The sequence below is a fragment of the Epinephelus moara genome, chromosome 4 (genome assembly GCF_006386435.1).
Source record: "Epinephelus moara isolate mb chromosome 4, YSFRI_EMoa_1.0, whole genome shotgun sequence".
NCBI classification, from domain to species: domain Eukaryota; kingdom Metazoa; phylum Chordata; class Actinopteri; order Perciformes; family Serranidae; genus Epinephelus; species Epinephelus moara.
Genome location: NC_065509.1, coordinates 38752776 through 38775782, shown reverse-complemented (window position 1 = coordinate 38775782; position 23007 = coordinate 38752776). Strand labels below are relative to the sequence as shown.

Below are 23007 nucleotides of genomic sequence, written 5' to 3'. Positions count from 1 at the left end.
GTCACTGACAATAAGAAAAAACAAACATACTGACCTGCAGAATGTTTTTCGGTAGGTTCTCCAAGTTCTCCTGGACGTTGACGGTGTAGGGAGAGAGCTCAAAAACAGGTGGGCAGTCGTTGACGTCCAGTAGAACTATGTTGACTGTTGCACGGTCCACCCTGGGGCTGCTGCCTCGGTCGGCGGCTTGGACCTGCAGTGAATAGGATGACCGCGCCTCACGGTCCAGCTGCTTGGCCACCGAAATCACCCCCGTCACTGAATCAATCCTGAAATCAGAGTTGGTGTTGCCTCCTGAGATAGAAAATCTGATCTGTCCGTTGGTGCCCTCGTCCGCATCGCTGGCAAACACCTGGATGACGTCAGTCCCAGTCAAGGTGTTCTCCTCGATCTCGATGTCGTAGATATTCTGCGAGAAGCTCGGCGTGTTGTCGTTGACGTCCAGAATCATCATGGACACATCCATTGTTGAAGACAGAGGCGGCTCGCCTTTATCCGTAGCTACGACTGTGAGGGTGTAGTTTGAAAGCTCCTCGCGGTCAAGTTCCCCAACCAACCTGACGTCTCCATCGATTGTACCGATGCTGAACTTGTTACCAAAAGGTCCTTTGAGGGAGTACTGGATGTAGCTGTTGGGTCCGCTGTCAGCGTCTGTGGCCTTGGCAGTGAACACGACCGTGTCAACTGGCGTGTTCTCCTGGATGTAGGTCATCCTTTGAGAAGTGAAGACCGGCGGGCAGTCGTTGACGTCCAGGAGAATGATGGACACCTGGGCGGTGCTGGTGAAGCGGGTCATGGGAGGAGGAGCCAGGTCGTTGACTGTGATCACCAGGTTGTAGAAGGACTGGCTCTCTCTGTCCAAGGCCTTCTTGGTTTGGAGGACTCCTTCCTTGCTGATGACAAAGTGGCCCTGGGGATCACCAGACGCGATCTTGTAGAGGAGCTGAGCATTTGGGCCTGGAAGACACACCAAGAAAGAAATGAGAAGACAATAATTACAATAACTGAAATATTTTAAAGTTAGATTTCTTTTACCGTGACACTACATGTTGTTAGTGTCGTGTGCCAATGAGACGTAACAAATTTAATTTTTGATCTTCAGCACCCACAAATTCTGTTTAGCAAACTGCAGGGCTGCAACTAATAATTATTTTCACACTCTGTCCATCATTTTCTCGAATACATAGTCTTCAAAATGTCCGAAATAGCGAAAAATGTCTGTTAGAATTTCCCACAACCCAAGAAGACATCGTCAAAACTAAGAAATGATAATTTTTCTATCAGTTTGAAAAGCATGTACCCCAAAAAAAAAAAAAAAAAAAGGAAGAAGGAGTTATCAAGACGGGTCTAAAAAAAAAGAGTCTGACAATTATTGAAACAAAACACGTGTCAGTACCGATGAAGCATTTCTGAGATGGAGTGAAAATGTTGCTAATAGGTTAGCCTTCTGCTAACTGGAGCCGAAATGTCACAGCTGCTGCTTCAAGTTTACAAGTATGTAGCTACTGTTAGCTTGAGCCTCGAATCACAGTGTGTCCTCCGCCTCGCTCCCCAGCCTGAATCCAGGCAGCGTAAACCCCAGTTCCATGGGACTGGACAGCCCTAACTCCCCGCCAGATCAGAAAGATGCTGTTACACAGGTTAGACGTGGCAACGCCTTCTGCGCTGGCCGAATTTGAGCTGCTACAGTCACAGACTATAGATCTATCTCCCAAATTTCTGCACGCTCTCCTCCCAGGGAAGCAGAGGGACTGTGGGGCGGCTAACAGCTAATTCTTGTGTCATTTTTAGGTCTGATATAAACTGCGAGAAAGAACACGGGGCAAAGAGGGTCTGAGCAAATGAGCTGCAAACAACTGTACAGTTAAATAAGATGAAATAAATCAATGTATGGGAAACACTGGGTGACTGTATGCAGAGTGCACATATGCCTGTGGTCCTCTGGTGGGAGGGGCTTAGGACAGAGCGGGGAGAGCTGCAGGAGGAGGGTGTATTTTCAAATTCTGCCATGTTTTTTTCTTTGCCTTTTCTGTATTTCTGCCGACTCCTGCTTGAAGTGTGTCGAGAGCTCGGTTGTATTTTTAACAACAGACCTTGTCTAATGACGCTCACAGGGCCAAAAATAAATTAATCTACAAGGAACTATTTAGTATGACCTTGAATTAAAAAAGCAGCCAGATAACAAAAAGAGAGAACAGCACGATTAGAGGTCGAATGTTGATATTTTTGACTAGCATCCATTGTTCCAGATGTGATTGTTAAATATTCTGTATGTGTCTGCATCGGGCACTTAAATGGGTTATCTGCATCCATTTCCACAAATTGTGCATGAGCAGCAGCTGGAGTTCTGGCTGCCACTCTCGAGTAGACGATCCATTCGTGCAGCATGACAGATCACTATCAAAAGAGAAACACCACTGCAAACCACTTCCTAAACTGATAGTGCGGCTGTGCCGTTTTGGAAAATCCCTCACGACTGAGACATTTATTTAAATGAGATACAACCACAGTGTGACTGAGTGGATGGGTGCAGTAAACTATCTCTCCTTGAAATCTGGCCTAATCTGCAGCACTCCCCTGGAACTGGGGGTTAAAATGAGCTTAAATTGAGCGTCTGTAATTCAACTCAACGGGGTATTCATGTGGAAAGCGCCGGCACCTTCCCACACTCCAGCGTGTATTTACAGTACACAAGTAATCCCTTATCAAAAGCCTGAGTGCTACTTCCATCCGAGTTTAGGCTACGGCTTCTGGAGACAAAGTCTGGGGGTCGGAGGTCAGGGCTTAGGAAGTGCTAACAATGGCAGCATTTTATTTTGACAGTGCAAAGCAGCAAGTATATATCTGCAGAGGACGACGCGGTCAGATTGTGTGGACAGTGGAGAGAGAAGCCAGACTCTGGTTGAGAACCAGGCAGCGTAGTTCCCAGGAATGTAGGTCACAATAACCACATTAGGTCTGGGTGAAGCGGTAATTACAGCGGAGAGTAGCGGTGACTGTTCAAATACCGCATGGCACTTCACAAACACGAAACCCACCACCTGAAACGCAGAAATAACTCAGGCCACTTAATCATACGGTGAAGACGTATTTCATCAAGTCATTCATGCGCGACGCAAAATAAAAATGAAAAATAAAATGTAGGTTTGAGAGCTTCTGTGGAAGCAACTGTCATAACAAAGTGACAGGCTTACATTAAATTAATCTGCTATGGCTGATTTACACAGTATAAGAGTACATCACTGCTTAAGGCATTCCCACTGAACTGTTTGCTTTAAATACACTGACACTTGACCAGAATTTAAAGGGACAGTTCACCCCAAAATCAAAAACACATATTTTACCTCTCACCTGTAGTGCCACTTATCAGTGTAGATTATTTTGGTGTGAGTTGCAGAGTGTTGGAGATATCAGCTGTAGACATGTCTGCCTTCTCACCAATATAATGGAACTAAATGGCACTCGGCTTGTGGCTCTCAAAGTGCCAAAAAAAAATACATTATGTACAATCTACAACAATATGTATTTTTGATTTTGGGGTGAACTGTCCCTTTAACTTTATCTACCTTGATTTAACTACAATTTGAAATGCATGTCTCCAAAAATATGTAATCTTGAAATCATGCCTCCTGTCATGTCTCAAATAAAATAAATTAAAATAAGATATAGATGAATAGATGGACAATAAAATAAAATAAATTAAAATAAGATATGGATGAATAGATGGACAATAAAATAAAATAAAAAATATGGATAGATAGACGGAAATTAAAATAAAATAAAATATGATTTAGATGGATAGATGGAAATTTAAAGTAAAATAAAATAAAATCAAGTAAAATAAAATAAAATAAAATATGGATGGATAGATGGAAATTTAAAATAAAATAAAATAAAATCAAGTAAAAGAAAAATAAAATAAAATATGGATGATGGATGGAAAATAAAATAAAATAAAATATGGATGGAAAATAAAATAAAATATGGATGGAAAATAAAATAAAATAAAATATAGATGGAAAATAAAATAAAATAAAAAAATGTTTAAATATAGAGCTTAAATATATTATCAATTTGGGCAATATCAATGTGGTCCATTTCATTCACTAACCCTCAGATATTTAGAGCGCTGTAAGTAATTTTTCAGCTCTAGTATTTATCTTCTATTAAATTTCATCCCCTGTGTTAATTCACACATATACATACCATCATCAGCATCACTGGCCCCAACGGTGACAATACTGGACCCAGGCGGCAGACTCTCAGAGACAGACGTGCTGTACACGCTGGTGTTAAAGACGGGCGGGTTGTCATTCACATCCAGGACGTTGAAATACACTCTGACCGTGCTGGCCTGCCCGCCGCCGTCCCGGGCCTTCGCTGTCAGAATGTAGTACTGCTGGGTCTCGTAGTCCAGCGGACGTGTCACGTTGAAGACTCCCGTCACCGGGTTCAGGAGGAACGTCTCATCTTCGTCGTCGTCCTCCAGCAAGTAGGTGACCTCTCCATTCAACCCTGAGTCAGAGTCGCTGGCCAGGATCGCCGCCACGATGGAGCCTGAGAGAGGGAGACAGACGGTAACACAGAGGCGAGAAGTTAGACTTTACTGCCCTATAGAAGAAAATGACTTTAATATATCTGCAGGGGGTTATTAGGACTGTTTATTAATACCAGTGGCTCAGTAAGCACTCGGCCAGGGTTGGCCCGTACTGTGTGGAACCTTCTAATCACCGGTATTAAACTGATGACGTAGACATGGTGATAATGCTAACAGCTGATGATTAAGTAGTACTTTAGTATCTGTACTTTAACTGTATCTTAATTACAACCTCACTTGACTTCGTCTTTCACCTCCAAACTTGTTTCTCTCTTCCCTGTGATTGAAGTGGAGGGAGGGATGAAGGAACAATGCCAGACAGTTGTCAGTATTATTGTAAATCCTGCTGGTCGCTGATAGATTTCCATATAAATCAAATATCAGTTACTGTCCCTTTGACCTATTAAACTCTTAATTGTTCCCTTAAGGAAGATACGGAGGATTTGGAGGAGCTACAGCAGTCATATAAAAATGTTCTTATAAACTACAGTGTTCTTATAAAATATACTCTTATAAACTCCTGCAAAGAAGCTGCTCCCAATAATTTGAAGCTCTTGATGACCTTAGCAGAGTTGTCTGAGTTTAGTCTGAGGGCTTTAGCAGAGGACATAAATTTGCCTGTCTGAGTCCACAACATCTACATTGTCTACAATAATGCATTTTAGTGTGTTTTAGTTTGTAACTGGATGCTTCGTTGAGTCCCTGGTGTGAGCTCTGCACACCAGAAAATGTGATAATCATCATCCCTTTTGCAAGTAGAAAGGCTGAAAGTTGTCGCGGCACTTGGTTGTGCACCTCTGAATCTTTGTAACTAGGTACCCACTGTGTACACTGCACTGTTCAGCTCGACAGGGAGGACTGGCCAAGAAGCTTCACCTGTACAGACATCTCTACCACAGGGACACTTAAATGGCCTTATTAGAAATTAATAGGAAGATATAAGCCACCACATCGGGGACAAAGGTTTATGGAAGAACATGACAGATCGCTGTAAACGGTAGCAAAACAGCCTCATGGAAAGACGGGCGACCCGGGGGAAACAAAGAATATAAAATAATGTTGACTTTGAGGTAAGCAGCAGTTATAATTACAGAACACAAATGCGATGTTTGGCGGTATATCAGCGTTTGCTACTGTTGCCAGGCAGCCTACTTTCCCGTTAAAACTCGTTGACTTCTTGCAAATCCACAGAATATTTTGTTTTTGCGTCGAGTAGGGGTGTGTCATATCATCTCGTTCACGATAATACCGGTATAATTTTTAACATCATATGAAAAACTCACATCGAGATAATCGTGATATTTCGGCTTGTCGACATATTGACGTCATACTGTTACCCACGGCAACAACAAGCAAGGCTGAAAGCGAAATTATTACCGACTCTGCGGTGGTTCCAAAAAGAGGAGCAGCTTCAGTAGCGTGGAATAAACTGTGGCGTCCTGAATGTTTTATGAACAGCCCCGGACTTCTCACACTCTTTTAGTGACCTAGCTCAGAGGGAACTCAGTCAGCGGCTCCTCTGGCAGCAGCACAGTGTCTCTACCTCTCCTCCGTCAAGTGATTTAGTCATAAACCTTTGGTAATGTAAACCTACGTGGCTCGACAAAAAACTAAAAAATATGTGAATGTGATTAGAGGAGAAATGGCAGAGCATAAAGTTCCATACCTTAAAATATCATGATATTATTCTAGGGCCATATTGCCCACCCCTTGCACTCACATGGTGTCTTGCGCTAGAATAAACGAACCCTGTGATCTCACCTGGCGCCATGTCTTCAGGGATATCAAATGAATACGTTGCACGTGAGAACTTGGGCATGTGGTCATTGACGTCCTTGACCGTGATGTTCAGCCTCATGTCAGACGACTGTTTTCCATCGTCTGCCCGCACCAGGAGGGAATACTTTGAACGGCGCTCCCGATCCAGCTTCTTGGTGGCGATCAGATCCCCGGACTCTGGGTCAATCCGAAAGCTGTCGTCTGCCCCGCTGATGATGGTGTAGGTCACGAGAGCATTGGGACCCTGAGGTGAAGACAGAGAATGTCAGGTTGTAGTTTGTGACTGAGTGAAAATACAGTAACCTGAACTCAAATCTATTTGCATGATTAAATCTGCATGTTTACGGCACAAAACCACAAACTTACATTTGTGTTTACTTGTTCATTGTTTCAAATACACTGAGCTCATCGCAGGCAACAAACCAAACCAAATTTTAAGTCAATATTTGCTGGCTACGTTTCCCAGAACGCTGCTCCAACTCTCTCTCAGGGTTCAGAGCGACGAAGGGGCCAGTAAGTTAAATGTACTTTGCTGAACTCGGGCCAGGAAGTGGAAGAGCATCGTGATTACAAGTATCAAAGCAACTCTATCTGGTCGGAAATCAGTTTACCACACGTTAGCGTGTCACGTCTCCGGATCAAACTACCTACTTGTCGAGCATGAAAGAAACCCTTCTCCACGGAGACACTTCATAAAGGAAAGGCTTGTGGGTTCAAAGGAGATCAATAGATCACAAATCAAGACGCAGACATCAACAGGAGGAGAAGAAGAAGGAGAAAAAAGGATGTAAAGGGATTACACCCGGCTGACCTGCACAAACATGAGACAGGCTCCAAATGTCATGAATGTCTTTGATTAGGAGGAAAACAACCCACACAAACATGCTTACAAGAGGAAGATTTCAATGTTGGAACAAAGACTTAAAAATAAACATTAAAAGGAAAAACAGGAAACTTTAACATCATTAAAAATAAAAATCTGCCTCTTATAAAGTCATTAATGTCTATTATAAAGCCTGAAAGTCTTGTTTTCTTTAAAAAAGTACAGAAATATCTCAGTGCAGTGAGATTATTTCATCCTCTTTACAAAAACAAATCAACGTGTTTGCATAGTTTTAAGAAATTAGTGTCGTGTCGTACCGTGAAAGAAGACAGATTAAGGTGAATTGCTGCGCAAGTATAATGAAAAATGAATTTTAAAGTTTTAAAAAAAGTGAAATTATGTCACTACTTTTTTGTCAGACTCCAGCTGCTGTGAGAGGCAGCAAAACATCCTTTCATTTTATAGTTACAGTTTACTAATAAAACGCTCCACAGTATGAACAGTGGTTACATGAGCCTCAAAACCAGACACAACTCAGCCCTGAGCAGAGTGACCGTCCTCTACTGACCAATCAGACTGCAGTGTTCACAGCTCCACCTTTTAGTACCAGATCTGTGTGCTAGGTACCCCAACAGAGGGGGGACCAAACATGGGGACGATACCAAACAGTTCCATTGGTACCATCCACAACTTTTCACAGTGGAAAAAAAGCGTACCGAACTGCTCGGTGGAAATGGGGCTTTAATAAGAGTTTCAGCAATCAAGGAGACAAAAGAAATACTTGACATAATGGAGATTTTAGCAGCGCAGTAACTCTGAACTCTTAAACCCCTGAAAAATGTCAAAAAGACAAACTACTTTTACAAAGCCTAAAACACTAATGGCGTTTTTTCAAAGTGTTAAAAACCTAAATCTAAGAAGTTGTGTCTGCGCTGCAATAATTAGGAACGATCTTAGTTCTTAGAACGACGTATGGGGAACTTTTTTAGCTCCTTCTTCAGAGTAGGAACCAGTCCAGTCACAGCCAATGCAGCACCAGCAACCTCCATTTTTAAAAACCTGTTAGCCATGTAAACAGACAACACATAACACAAACAACAGCTTGTGAGAAGAAAATGGGAAAAAAAGATGATAGTGAAGTCAGTATATATGTGACAGTGGAAATACAACACGATTTTGACTCGTCAGAGCAAAAGTGATGTTGCTATACCGACCGCCTGCCAGCTTAGGCCAACACAGAAAGCATTTCTGTAACTGTTTTAAATGAGATTCAACTTTTTGCTAGCTGTTTTTGCGTTGCTACGTGCCTCGTATTTCTGTGCTCTAGGTGCCTGGCGTTTTTGCCGGAGCGGTCTGAACTTCTCGTGTTGAAAAAACTTCAATTTCAAGCAGGAAAACGTCATGGTCATGTCTTTTTTTGTCATCTTTTTTCCCATCGTCCAATCGCATGATTAGAGAAGCGGGCATCCTAAAATATGCCTGGAAATGTCCATCATGGAGGAGAAGCTCCTGGACCAACTGGTTGTACTCCCCATGATCCAGCCTCTTTTTTAGGGTCTCATGTACCCACACAGATCTCTGTTTATCTGCTAACAGCCTCTCACCCTCAACCAGAGCTACAGACAGTACCCTCCGCCTCAACATGTCAGGAACTACATACTAATTACAATGAAATAGATAAAAATAAAGGGTTGATTGATTACACAAGAGGGTTAAAGCAAGCTTTTTTTCCCCACTAGTGGCATTTAATTAAAAAAAAAAAAAAAAAAAGGCAGTATGGCGCCAGCGAGCTTCTTTCTGTGAGAACGGGACCACACAATCCATCACTTCAACGTTCCTGTTGGCAGTGTGAATGCAAAAAGTATAATGTAAAAGGCTCATCCTGGAGACAACAGGTCACACTGGACAGAGAAAACCAAGCAGAACCTGAATGGCCATGTCCTGGCGAGACACTCTCTCAGTCTTTGAACTCTTGGAGGCTATAGTGTTCCTGTATAAATGCAACTAATAGATCCCCTGTTGCCTTGGACATGTACAAGCGCCATGACACATGTGATAGCTATAGCAAGAGGCTTTGGAATAGGAGAGCACTGAATGTGATATGACAACTGAATGAGCCCGACGACAGAGCCTGACATTTATATTTGTGCCGGGGACAATCAGAGATCAGACAACTGTCTCACTGTGTGTCTTCTGCCAAAGAGAAAAAGCAACATCAAAAAGCTACTGCTATTCAGTGAGCTGGAGCTCTGGTTACAGCTGGTTAAGAGCTAAGCTAAAAGAGGCTCTTTCAGCTATGTCTGATGTTTGTGTGATGCTTTTTGATCCTGCCTGGACAATGGGACGGCTTATATAGAGAGGCGTGGCATTGAGCTGTCGCTGTATCTGCATGTCGACACATTTACTGCCGAGGTAGACAATGGTGCTCACATAACAAACTATATTTTACATAAACTGTGTGCATGCAGTAATGTTGAAGGGTAGCATTAGCACGCTGTCTCTCACCTCTCATTTAATCTGTAGCTTTCAGGCATGTATTAGCTGAGCACGCATGATACACATTCAACCCCCTGAACAATTTGGCAGTTTTCTGTGGGAACACAAGTGCTAAATTTAGGACGCTGGCACAAACTTCTCTCAACTCCCTGTCGCTGCTTAGCGTCTTTGCCCCTCTGACGCTAGCGCCTCCTTGAAAATGGAGTGACATCTCTTTGCTTCTCCAGGCACCATATTTGTGAGGTTTAGGTTGTACACTGCTGTGTGTTGAACTTAGGCCACATCCACATTAATACATTTTCATTTTAAAGGGTTTTAAAACGAAAATGATCTCCGTACACAAATGTTTTAGCACCATGTCAGGAATAATCTCAGTCCATACCAATAACAACAACTGAAAATGCATGTGATATAACTATTCAGTTGGCCAATTTTCAACTGCACTCCTTTGGCAAGATATTTTAAAACCTATATAATGATAAAATTCACATGACATATTATTAGTAGTATAGTGTTTGTTGACTTGTATTCCAGTGGTGACTGTGTGGTGCCATGCCATTGCTAGAATGGCCCAAAATTTCAAAGCCCAGGTAGGTAGGTATACAAACACCTATTGCTCTAAAGTTTCCCTCTCCCTGAAGTGAATTTCAGTTTTCCAGACATGCTTGAGTCACCAATCCCGGGTGTTTTTACTAACCCATTGCGCTGTCTCCCAGCTGCATTTGAGCCACCAATCTTGGGAGTTATTCACCAACCCACCGCTGCTCTTTCAGTGACTTTTCTGCCACCAAATGTGGATGTTTTAAGCCAAAACATGATCTTTCCCTAACCATAACCATATGGTTTTTGTGTCTAAACCTAACCACACATTCACCACAAAGCTGCTGACAAATGTAACGTGTCTGTTGTTTACAGAAACCTGCATTGCGAACATTATACTGATGATTCAGTTGGGTTAGCTGCATGGAGTGTGTATTTTTCGGAGATATGGGACTTTGGAGCAACAGGCATTTGCTTTTGGGATAACAGGCTGTCTGGGAAGTGGGCTTCTGATCCAATGGGACATTTTTCATACTGACAGAGCTTGGGAATTTTGGGCTGTCGGAACAATGGCAGTCACCAGCTACGTATGATTGTTTCCAACTTGTGTGATCCAAACTTTTCCATTGACTCCAGGGCGTTGTACCGTCCAAAAGTCAACATTTATTTGAAAAATAGAAATCTAACTGCACCATAAGTTGATTTAATAAAAGAAAAAAGACAAAGTCATTTATTCCGATGAATCAATTTGGGGATTTTTTTGGACGGGGGTAGATGTCATAAAATATGACAACAGACATCTGAAGCTTCATTCAAAAACATTAATAGAAGCTTTAAATATTAAAAAAAATGACATTCAGTGCAGCCCTCATAATTTCTGTCTGTCACAAAGATGAATTAAATATTTTCTTTCCTTTCTATGTTTAACAGACTCTGTGCATAAATGTTAATGCACCAACAAGTCTAGACACGACAGCTTTAGACGGAGTCAATATCGTAAGGCCAAGTTCATGACTTGCTCTTATCTCTTTCCCGTGGCCTGTTTTTACGACGGATAAAACCTCCGTCTTCTCAACCCGAGTCGCTCATTGCATTACCAGAGACTCGGTCAGAGATCCAGGCCCAGTAAAAAAAAAAACAGAGGGAGACAAGGAGGACGGAGCGGGCTCCGCTCATCTAAGGACCCTGCTGTCATCAATCAGTGGCTCCAGATCTGGCAATCCCATCAGCCACCTGGGCCGCAGTCCGGAACCCAACACCCGCCGTTTGCCAATTAATTTTCTGATAGGGTTCAAAGGCAGAGCAAGGGAGGTGGGAGAGGCCGAGCAGGGGGTCCATCTAGGCCACAGTCCAACACACACACACACCTAAACAAATTATGAACACAGGCATGCATTTAAAAAATATCTCCACTCTCATATTAATGCACTAATTACTCTCTCTGTACTGAACTACCATAAGTAATTAAGATCTCACACACACTCACACACACTGGTTGCCCTCTTGACCTTCACTCAAGACTTTGACTACTTTACAGCTTTGGTTCTTTGAGGGGAGGGGGTGGGGCCGACCAATTAAATAGCAGTGTTCCAGGGAGCACGGTGTACCCGACTGGAGCAGAAGGAAACTCATTCAGCAGATGAGTAGTTTTTGGGAGCACACAGTTCCTATGAGAAGTGCGAGGTGCGAAGCAGACAGTGCCGGCGGGGATAGCGAGCTTCCTGTATCCAACAGTACCGAGCACGCAAGCCAATCATAATACAGACTGAAAAACAAGCAACATGTTGTCACTGAGAGCTCAAGCATAAAGCCTTTGAAAGGCAGAGACCGGCTGCGCTGCTGCTTTTTAAATCTGTTTTCAACAAGTTCACAACTGCAAAAAGTGTCTAGAAATACACTTGCAGTGGGTGTGTGAGCCTCTGGAACACATTACCGTTCATTTTGAGGCTCCTGAAACAGCCATTGTTGCACTTTTCTTCATTAAGAAAGCTTTTTTTTTTTTTACCTGTGACATATTTTCCACGTAAGGTCAGCAATCTAATAAAACTTTCAGTCTTTCCAAAAGCACAAAAGGCAGTATTTTCCTTTTAAATGAAGTGAGAAACATTTTCAGAGCAGCCTGCGTTAGAGAAAAGAGCAAAGTTTTATACTGATTTTCTCTCCACCCTGCTGCAACCTCTTCCTTCTTTTTTGGGGTGGAAACGGGCCTTGCGAAAAACGGATGCGTAGAAACAGCATTTTAATACCCTCACACATGAATCCCACATGTAGCACTGTTAAATTGGATGGGATCATTATGATGTCTGAATTCAGCCCGTCAGCTGGCCAACAGCTTGCACTCTTGGCTACTCTGCACTGGCTCACACATGTGGCTTTCTCAACAAGGGCTCCAATGCGTTCCGTACGCTCAGTGTCAGCGCAACTTAAGTTTCCTGCGTAAGGATGTGGGCAAAGACTTGGCTGGCCTCATATCTGGCTCTGAGTGAGAGCTGGAATGAAGTACAGGCTTCTATTTAGCAACCTATTCATGGCAGCACTGAAGTTTGGAGTAAACATCCCTAGAATCTGTAATTCCTAAAAAGGCTCCTCTACATTCTCTTTAAGTGTCGCTGTGTTTTCTTTTTCATTTGAATCCCCGTCTGGAAGCAAAATGTGGCTTTTTTTTTAATGAAAGTTCTTTAAATTGATCATTTGGGAGGACTTGCATACGTGTGCATGAATGCGTATTTTTCAACAAATGACTGAAAGCCTAAAGTTTCATCTTACAGACCACAGCTCAGGCTGACACTCCTCTGAAACTCAGATATGAGGAAAAAGTGAACAACCGCGCAGTTTGATTTCAATACCATATGCTTTCAACATCAAAGCTGTGAATACTTCGGCGCTGAAAAAAGAAAATAATCAAATAATGTCCTTAAAATCCCCCTACTGAAAAGACGGACCTGCCTCCAGGTCTGAGATTTACAGTCAATATAGTGTCCCGGCTAAAGAGAAACGGCCAGGAGTGTACGACTTTTCTCACAATCAGAGCGAAGAGAAGGCGGTGAGGCAACAGCTGTGCAATAAAAGACGTGTGGCCTCATAAGTTAACATTAAATCTGAGTCCATATTCCCCCTTTCTGATCTCTCTCCCCTCTATGGCCTGACTTTTTCCATTCACTTCAACTGTGTCCTTTGGCTTAGGTGAGAGACCGCAGGCCTTGGAGATGCAGGCAGAGCCTGTGTTTCACTCACTGCAGGATTTAATGTCCATATCCTGCCTAAAGCAGCGAAAGATGGAGCCTTTAACTAATTGAGAGTGATCTCGGTGATGTAATGTGAACTATGGAGGCCGCGGAGGGACTATCGGAGCGGCAGGCCCAAAAATCAATCGCTGGCCGCTCTCCTGCAGGCTCTGTGACACCAGTGGCCTCAACGCGTCTCAGATAACGTCAACACACAAGACAGAAAAGGACAATTCTGTGTGTGTGTGTCCAGAGGAGAAAAATGTATGAAGGCCGATTGATTCATAGATGTGGGCTATATGTTTGTGTCGCTGAGAGTGAAGAGAGCCCAGTCTGTCTGTCTCATTCTACGTAACTGCTTAGCCTATTAGGGGTCGTGGGGGGCTGGAGCCTATTACAGCTGACACTGGGCGAGAGGCGGGGTACACCCTGGACAGGTCACCAGACTATCACAGGGCTGACACATTAGCCCCTTTTACACTGCCAGATCGGCGAATGTTGGGCCGTTTTGCCGGCAAGCTGCAAGCGTTTAGACACACAGAGCCGGATTTGTGAGTTGATCCAAGGTGCCCAATTTTCCGCCTCGTAAGGTAGACATATTGGCGGAATCTTATTGGTTTAAAAAGAACGAGGCACCCTTCCGCCACGGAAGGGGCTGTTGATGACTTGTGGGAGGAGCTGTTGATGACGCCGCACGTGCGAGCCACTGGCGGTGGATAAACAGGAAACAGCTGATAGCAGGAATTAGCGGGCAGCTAGTAGCAAGAGGAAATGAAGAGGCCATTAACCGTCAAGTGACGGGGACGGTGAAGAACGGGCCGACTTATGAGAGAATCGCCGAAGGACTGACCAGCCGCAGCTTCCCTCCCACGTCACTGTTTACGTCACACGCTGAGCTACATGTTTTGTTACTTGCTCACGCCCCCCATTGCCCCGAAAAAGGCGCATTCTGTATAAACAAAAGTAGGTAGGCGGCATTTTGCTGCACTCCCTGACTTTGTTTTTATACTGCCAATGCTGAAAGAGGACTGATTGGGCTTTCCTGCAAATTTACACAATTCCTATTTAAAAAGGGCTAGAGAGACAGATAACCATTCACACTCACATTCACACCTACGGACAATTTAGAGTCACCAATTAACCTGCATGGCTTTGGACTGTGGGAGGAAGCTGGAGCACCTGGAGGAAACCCATGCTGACACAGGGAGAACATGCAAACTCCACACAGAAGGGCTCCCACACCCTGGGTTCGAACCAGGAACCCTCTTGCTGTGAGGTGACAACTCTAACCACTGCACACCTCTCATTAAATTTGTTGAAGAGCGCAATATGACTGGTTTGGGACCCGCAACTAAAGGACTTGGGACTTGACTTGGGAACTTAGCTTGGACTTGAGTGCAAAGACTTGAGACTTACTTGTGAATAGAAAAAGACTTTGTCCCACCTCTGTTAATTTCTTACCATCGACTAATTAATTATTTCAACAATCATTTCAGCCGTACTCTCATGTCATATGTTTGACTCCATATTTTTGTCCAACTAATAACTAAAGCTCCTCCGTGGCTCCAGTCTTTATACAACACCCACAACTGACAGCTTCTTAATCGAAGCTATTGTTCACTCTGTCACTCATATGCAGTAATTCCTACCATGGTCTTAATGTTGTTTCAGCGGCCTAAGAATCTGCAATTCCTTTGGCATGAGAATGGCCCAAAATAAAGACACTAAATGTCGACTTAGCTTCATTTCATTAATGACAGCTGCCTTGGCGTCCGAATCCCATTTGAATCTATAGTGGTTTCTACACTGTAGGAACAAAAATTTAGAGCATATTTTCAATTCAAATCACTCCCAGGATATCTATTCTGAAAGCAGCGGAGTGGAAAACGGGCACAGAAAAGCACAAAAACACTGTCAGACAGAATAGAAACTGGGGGAGCCATTACCTTGTCTGCATCCGTGGCTGTTAGCTGCATTATCTTGAAGCCATCTCCAACGTTCTCCTCAATGGTCACATCAAGAATATCATTAGGGAAAACAGGCGGGTTGTCATTGACGTCCTGCAGCGTGATCTCCACCTGCAGAGGAAGAATAAACACCACAGTTTCCGTTAAGGCTCTGCCAAACTTGGCCTGCTACAGCTGTTAAGATCCCTGCAAAGAAAAAAAAACTTGTCCATCTTCTTGAATTTCAGATGATGAAGAAGCTGCACAAGAAGGGGAAAGTTATCATTCTCTGACTCCAGAGAGGCTGGAGAGGAAAAGTTGTGAAATGATGAAGTGAAGTATATTAACTTGAAAGGTCAAAAACTAAGGAGGCTGAATTATTGTTTTATCCAAAGATCATTTATTTAGATCTGATAGTGGAATCAGTCTGGCCTGCAAAGCCAAAACACAGCAAATATATATTTGGTTGAGAGTGAATTAAAAACAGGACCTTTTGACGTCTATCTGTTTTACTGTGTGACAAATACATTACGCCAATGAAATGTTAAACTTTTAGGAAAACATTTAAATTTAGCAACAACTAGAAAAGAGAGGTCAAAGATAAATTGTAGAGGTCAGACAGCTAATGAGATAAACCTAGCTTAACATAATTTAGCAACCTTTACCCATTTCTTGTAGTTGAATAATCAGTTTTGATGCTCCAACATCTTAGTAATTTAGTTAACAATAACTGACTTAGCCTAGCAGAGTATCAGCACCGCTAACTGTAATCATCTCAGCCTCTGACAGCACTTCGGCTAATTACGGCTAACTGGTGTGATAGCCTTAGCTAAAGCTAATTTACCAACTTTTTTAAACCTGTTTCCTGTAATTAAATAATCAATTCTGATGCTCAGACATTTTTGGAAATAGGTGTTTGTTAAACCACATAGAAAAACAGTAACTACATGTAATCATAGTGGAGTAAAGAAGTAAGGTCAGATACATTTCCTACTAGCTAAATGACATTATCTGACCTAGCTTAGCAAAGTAACTGCCATGCTAACTGTAATCATGGCAGCCTCTGACTGCATTCCGGCTAATGAGATAGCCTTAGCTAAAACTAATTTAACCTCTTTTTTCTACCTATTTTCTATAATGGAATATCAGTTTTAATGCGCTAACATCTTAATAATTAATTCTTTAAACCACATAAAAAGCAGTAACTAAATGTAATCATAATTAAATTAAATAAAAGAGGTAACATCAGATAACCAAGTCCTATGAGCTTAAAGGTTACATTAATTGACATGGCTTAGCTAAGTAGCAGCAATGCTAACTGTAATCATCACAGCCTCTGACTACACTTAGGCTAGTTACGGCTAACTGGTGAGATTAGCTAAAGCTAATTTACCAACTTTTAAAAAAATAAAAAACAAAAACAGTTTCCTGTAATAAATCAATGTTGATGCTGCAACATCTTAGTAACTGAGTTAACACTAACATTAACTGACTAGCTTAGCAGAGTAGTAGCTACTAACGCTAACTGTAATCATTGTAGCCTCTGAGTGTACTCCAGCTAACTGGTGAGATAGCCGTAGCTAAAGCTAATTTACCCTGATTTTCTGACATGTTTCCTGCAATTGAATAATCAATTTTGATCTAACAATGTTTTAGTAATTGCGTTTGTTAAACCACATAAACAAAGCAGTAATCACATGTAATCATAATGGAGAAAAGCAGTAGGCTAACACAAGATAAAAAAGTCCTTCTACAGCTAGCATATGAGATGGTCCTAGGTAAAGCTAATTTACCCACTTTTTCCTACTTGTTTCCTGCAATAGAATAATTAAATTTGATGCTTCAGCATTTTAGTAATTGAGTTTGTTAAACAACATAAATAAGGCAGTAACACTAACATTAAAAAGTACCACCAGATAAAAGGTAACTAGCTTAGCTTAGCGGAGTAGCAGTCACATGCATCTCACATATTGGTTTGAGGTATTTGGGCTACCTTTAAATCAAATATTTAAACATATGTAATTAAGAATGAATGTATTAAACTTGCTCATCAGTTCAAATGGACAAGAAATGAAGAGGAAGAAGAAATAAATTTGTTGTGAGATTTGTAGCATCATATACAGTACCCACATGTTCAACTGTCATAAAGGAACATGTCTATAGAGCTGCACTGTGGGTCTATGGTTGAACTCATATACCCCACTGTCACTGGAGCTCATGGAAGTTGTACAAGTTACAAATTGACTTGAGGCTCTTTTCCATAGAGATTTACAGTGAGTGTAACAGTAGAGCAAACTAATTGCAGCTCAGGGATTTTCACTTTCATGTCTTAGAAACCAAAATAAACACACATTTACTGTGGACCACAGACCCCCCATGTGCATAAACTTTGTCCCATATAGTGAGACTTGTTCTGATAGCCTAAATTTAATACAGACTCCGCAGTGGTGAGACGGAAACCTATGATTAGATCAATTGTTTATAGAAATTATGTGATTTCAAGTAAATCAAAGTGACATTTTATTTTTCCGCATTTTACAAAAAGACCACGTGAGCCCACTTAAGGATCCCCAGCGGCTCTTTCACCACACTTGGGGAACTCTTCGTCACCATCCTGGTTTGCGGTTAATATACAACAAGGTCAAAAATATGTGGACGGCCTTTTCCACATCCTTTTTTCTTTGTGCTTTGGTTTTTCATAGTCTTGGAGAGGCGTCTTATTTTCGATGAGGGGAAATCTTAATATTTTAACAATAGTGTGCGTCCAACTTTGTGGCAACAATTAAGGGAGGGCCCCTTCCTGTTTCAACTTGTAAATACAGCAACAAAGCCAGGTCCATAAAGAAATGATTTTTCCAGTTTGGCATGGAAGAACTTGACCGCCCTGACCTCCACCCCCTCCAACACCTTTGGGATGAACTGGAGCGCCGACTGTGAGCCAGGGCTTGTCACCAATCAGTCAATCAGCGGCCAACCACACAAATATTTGGCATGTCGCACAAATAAAACAACAGCTAACTACAACAGCACTAGAATTAAAAGAAATATAACACCGGTACTTTCTTACAACAATACATTAACTGCTACAGCTCCAGTGGGAATCAACCCACCGCAGCCTGCCACCTATAGCAGGACAGAGAACAGTTACACAAGCTCAGCTATGCAAATGTCTGAGGGAAAGTGGAAACCCTGGAGACAGTGAGAGTGAGACATTTCTGGTTTCAGATGTTCTATGTCTGGTGTGGCGATATTACATTTCCACTCATATCCCACAACTTAAACTGTGATCCCCTCCGCCTCATCCACTAACCCAAATATGCATTTCAAAGCCAGTAAACATGGCTCGCTTTTGAATCATAACAGACATTTTGCTGCGCATTCTCTGTTTATTGACTCTATAAATATGGAAAAGCCGTGTTTAAATTCTCCAGCGATAGGATCTCCATTAATGTTGACAGTGATTATGGTAATTCTTGTGCCAGGCATCACAAGATGCCCCCACCTCTCTTTCGCAACACACACGGACGAGGCTGCGCGTCAGTGAGATGAAATAGGAAATGGGAAAAGAACAGTTGTCAAAAGTCTACAATGGGTGCAGCTTCTCGAGGCAACAAGAGTTTCCCAGCAGGCATTTGTAGAGCAGACAATAGGCCTCAAGGCCGTACGACCACCAAGGTGGGGGGTCAGATACAGCAGCCTATTCATACCCTCCTATTGACAGGAAAAAGACGTCACATGTCCCACAGACCTGCTTTTGCAACCAACAGTAGCAGGAAACTCTTCGCAAACAGCTGCCACAGACTCCTTTTGGAAAAACTCAGTTCATTAAAGATGACCCAGAACAAAAAGCTTGGGGGAGACGGAGCTGAAATGGTGTCAGAGTCTGGCTGAATAAAATATGCTTCTCGCTGTTTACCGCTTTGACACCGACTGCAGCGGGGCAAATCTGCGTAAGGTTGCAATTACAACAAATCTCATCACTGAACACTTTTATTTGCCTGATCCGCTCGTGCCAGGGCGAGGATGTTGTCCACTTATTAAACCAACTCTGAGCCGGTGTCTGCATGACTGGAGATAATTACAGAAGAACAAGGCAGATTATGTCCCGGGCACCAGCGATGCAGAAGTCGCACAAACAAGGCACAATGACAGCGGCTCTCGACTCAACTTGCGCCTGAGCCGAGGGACTGGGGCAAAGTCAACAAACAATGAATATTTATCTCCCGCCCTGTGTGTCCCCTTGATGTGTAAATAATGCAAGGCCCACTTCTGAGGAGTGAACTAATTAGGGTAGAAGTGCAGTTTTGAGAAATAATTACGCCTCACGCTTCCAGTTTGCATTACCCAGGCTCCCACGGGACGGGAATATATCAAAGAGCTTTGGTGAAAAATTCATTGGAGGGAAGAGGAAGCAAGGTCAGGAGGGGGAGGCTGAGAGAGGCAGGAAGAGAGGTTTTTGTTCCATCTACCTGTCTGCGGCGGCGGACCCAGATGCCCCGGCCGAGGCAGGTGAAACACATTAGTTTACAAGGTAAAAGATTGTGTTTCACGAACTACTGTTTCAAGTTGCAGGTGCTGCTAACTGGCTGCCAGAGTTTTATTATTTATAGGGAGGTATGAATGATTCACGCGTCAAGTGGTTCCTGAGCGCTGTCGATTATGAGACCTTAAGTGATGGAAGGTATTTGTCCAAGAGGTTGAGACCGGAGCCGGAGCTCGGCAGTGATAAATTCATCTTGTCACAAAATTCCCAGAGCTTATATGATATACGCAGGGATGACAGGTGGGATAATTCAGACGTCTGAGCTTATGTTATGTAATCTGCTCTCTTTTCTCAATCATAGAATTTGAACGTCAAGACTCAGTTGATCCATATTTCAGAAAGACATATTTTTCCACTAACCTCTAATCGTATGCAGATAGTTTTGTGTTAATGTGATTTTGAGCTATCTGGAATTTCTGCGGTGACCCTAATATCATCGGGGGGAATGGATTTTTTTGTTGCGCTCAAAGCATGGGAAAAATACGTTTGAAAAATTCAACAGCAGTTTGTCTTTCCAGTAAAAATGTTCCAGTTATTTTGAATAATTCACCGACCTCACTGGAACTACTTTCAACCAAAGAAACAGTCCATATGAAAGCTGTTGAGGGATTATCCAGACTAACCAAAACATTGACTCTGGAAGGACGTGCTGCTGTCGAGCTTTTCAAATGTCATTTTTAATGCTGCGAGGAGCACCAAAGAAGATTCCATTAACCTCCTGTGTTGGGGTAGAGCAGTGATAATTTTGGCAGCCATTTTAGATTTAGTCAACATGAAAATGCATTTTTTTCCCTTCAGAGAGTTGAAACTAATTCAGTTTGGCTAATCCAGAGATCAGAAATTGGAATCAAGGTAACAGGTTGTATCATGTGTTGAAATTTCTTTTGGACATTTTTGACCGGGTCAGAGGATGATGTGTGAGCACACACTTGATGATCATCGTTTGCAAAGCTCAAAATTCTGACCAATCAAGAGCAGCTTTCTCACACACGGCATTTGATCTCGTCCGCTTGTAAATGCTGCCGTGAGAACATGAACCAACTCTAGGCAATTATACAACTTTGGAACTTTGGAAGTTGCTGATTCGGACCAAAGGAGACAACTCCAGGTCTGAAAGCACCCCAAACTGTCGCAGCTGAGACCAGTTGAGAAAATACTGTATGTGTTTTTGTAATTTGGGTGAACTGACCTTAAAGAAGTATCAAAACGTTGCTGCATTCACATTTTGTAACACTGACACCCGACATTTAGCCATCTTTAAAACGACTTGCTTGTGGAAGCAAAGCAGACATCAAAGTGCAGACGTTTACCTCGACAGTAACAGAATACATCAAAATAATTCCTCCATCCCACCACACTGTAATATCCAAAGTGAGAAGAAACAGTTCTGGTTACAGCTGAAGGTAAAAGCATCACCTGCGTCCAACAACCTTTGCCATTCTCCCCACATCTTAAAAAGTGCAAGTAGCACAGGTTTTCATATGTTTCCCACTTAAAACGTCTCATACTTGCAGTCCTGCCAAGACCTCTGCAGACAGATGGACAGACAGACGGACAGAAAGGGGGAAAAGTCACCGCAGGAGCAAGAGATCTAATATTTGAGCACGTTCCCATGTAGGCTGCGCACAGACTTTGTCAGTTACCCACTTAATAACCAGTAGAGGCTCTGATTAATTAAGTGAGGGATGGTTTGCATTACAGATGAGTAATACAGTGCATGCTTGCTCCGGCGAACACCGCAAACTTCTGAGTGAAAAGGTTGAAATTCACATCATTAGCACAAACATTTATTCCAAAGCAGACCAAAAAAATGTGGACTCAGAGCGCAGCTGATGCAACAGTTGGCCCGTAAACGTTGAGCTCATCTGATCGTAAAAACCGGAGCAGGGTGCGCCTCCTGCAGGAAACAATCATTTCAAAATGATTAAATGTCTCATTAGATGCTGTTGACGACTCGGGGTCAGGGGTCGGGGGAAGCACCGACTTCCAGCTCTCGTTACAGTCGGCCTCTGAGATTGAACAATTCCACTTTGCATCATCCATTTTTTACTGATGTGCACATGAGCTCGAGTTGGACCTGATGTGTCAAAAAGAGGAAAAAAAAATGGGGATCAGAAAGCAGCTCCAAATATAACACTTCATCACAGAGCCGAGCCAGAATCATGTGCTGTTTAAAAGGAATTAGTCAGGTTTTGGCGCAGTATAAACAACTAAATGGCACAAAGGAATTTTTGCAATGCCATAAAAGAGAGTCAACGCTAACAGGTTTTGAAATGTGCTGATTCCACAACATAGGATGAAGAAATAACCAGATCTAATCCAATCTGAGGTTTGATGCACTGTTTGTTTACAATGACATGATGGTTATCTAAGGTTACAGTGCTCTAATGCCTCAGCTGGAACCTTGTGTAATGTGAGGACCGTGACCGAGTCCAAGGCCGCTGCAGCTTGGGCTGGTTAGCAGAGTGTTCCAACCATGGGAGGGTTATGAGACAATGGACTCCTGGGCACAAATCTGTAAGGGGCCCCACCACCTCTCCTACACAGGAGCAAGATACACGGACTCTGTGCTGGCTTTGTGTGTTTTTATGGTCGTTATGCATCCTATTGTGGTTTTGTTTCTCTTTCTGGATGTTTTGCCCATCTTTGTAGTTATTTTTGCATCTCTTTGTAGTCGTTTTGTGTCTTTTTGTCGTTATTATGCATCTTTTTGTGGTTTTATGTCTTTTTCTGGTTGTTTTGCCTGTTTTTGAAGTTGTCTTTGTCTCTCTTTGCAGTTCCTAGGCATCTCTTTGTGGTCTTTTTGTGTCTCTTTGTAGTTGTTTTGAGTCTTTTTGTTGTTGTGTCTTTTTTGCCATTTTTTGTCTCTTTTTGGTCTTTTTGTGCTCCTTGTGTTTTTTATTTCTTTTTGTAGTCATTTGTGTCCTATTGAGGAACTTTTGTGTCTTTTGTGGTTGTTTTGTGTCTCTTTGTAGTCGTTTATGTCTTTTTGTGGTTGTTTTGCTGTTTTTGTACTTATTTTTGTGTCTCTTTTTAGTTCCTTTGCATCTCTTTGTGGT

At 42.5% G+C, this 23007-nt stretch overlaps 1 protein-coding gene across 1 annotated transcript in view; it reads right to left on the bottom strand.

Annotated features, from left to right (window-relative positions):
• The window catches only part of LOC126388613 (protocadherin Fat 4), a 147348-nt gene that overhangs the window by 58330 nt on the left and 66011 nt on the right, over positions 1-23007 (bottom strand). Inside the window, exons 2-5 of the mRNA XM_050041820.1 lie at positions 15406-15537; positions 6359-6620; positions 4207-4557; positions 35-957 (exon numbers count right to left, since the gene is read on the bottom strand). Of these exons, the coding sequence (XP_049897777.1) occupies positions 35-957; positions 4207-4557; positions 6359-6620; positions 15406-15537 (1668 nt within the window). The remainder of the gene's footprint in view (positions 1-34; positions 958-4206; positions 4558-6358; positions 6621-15405; positions 15538-23007) is intronic.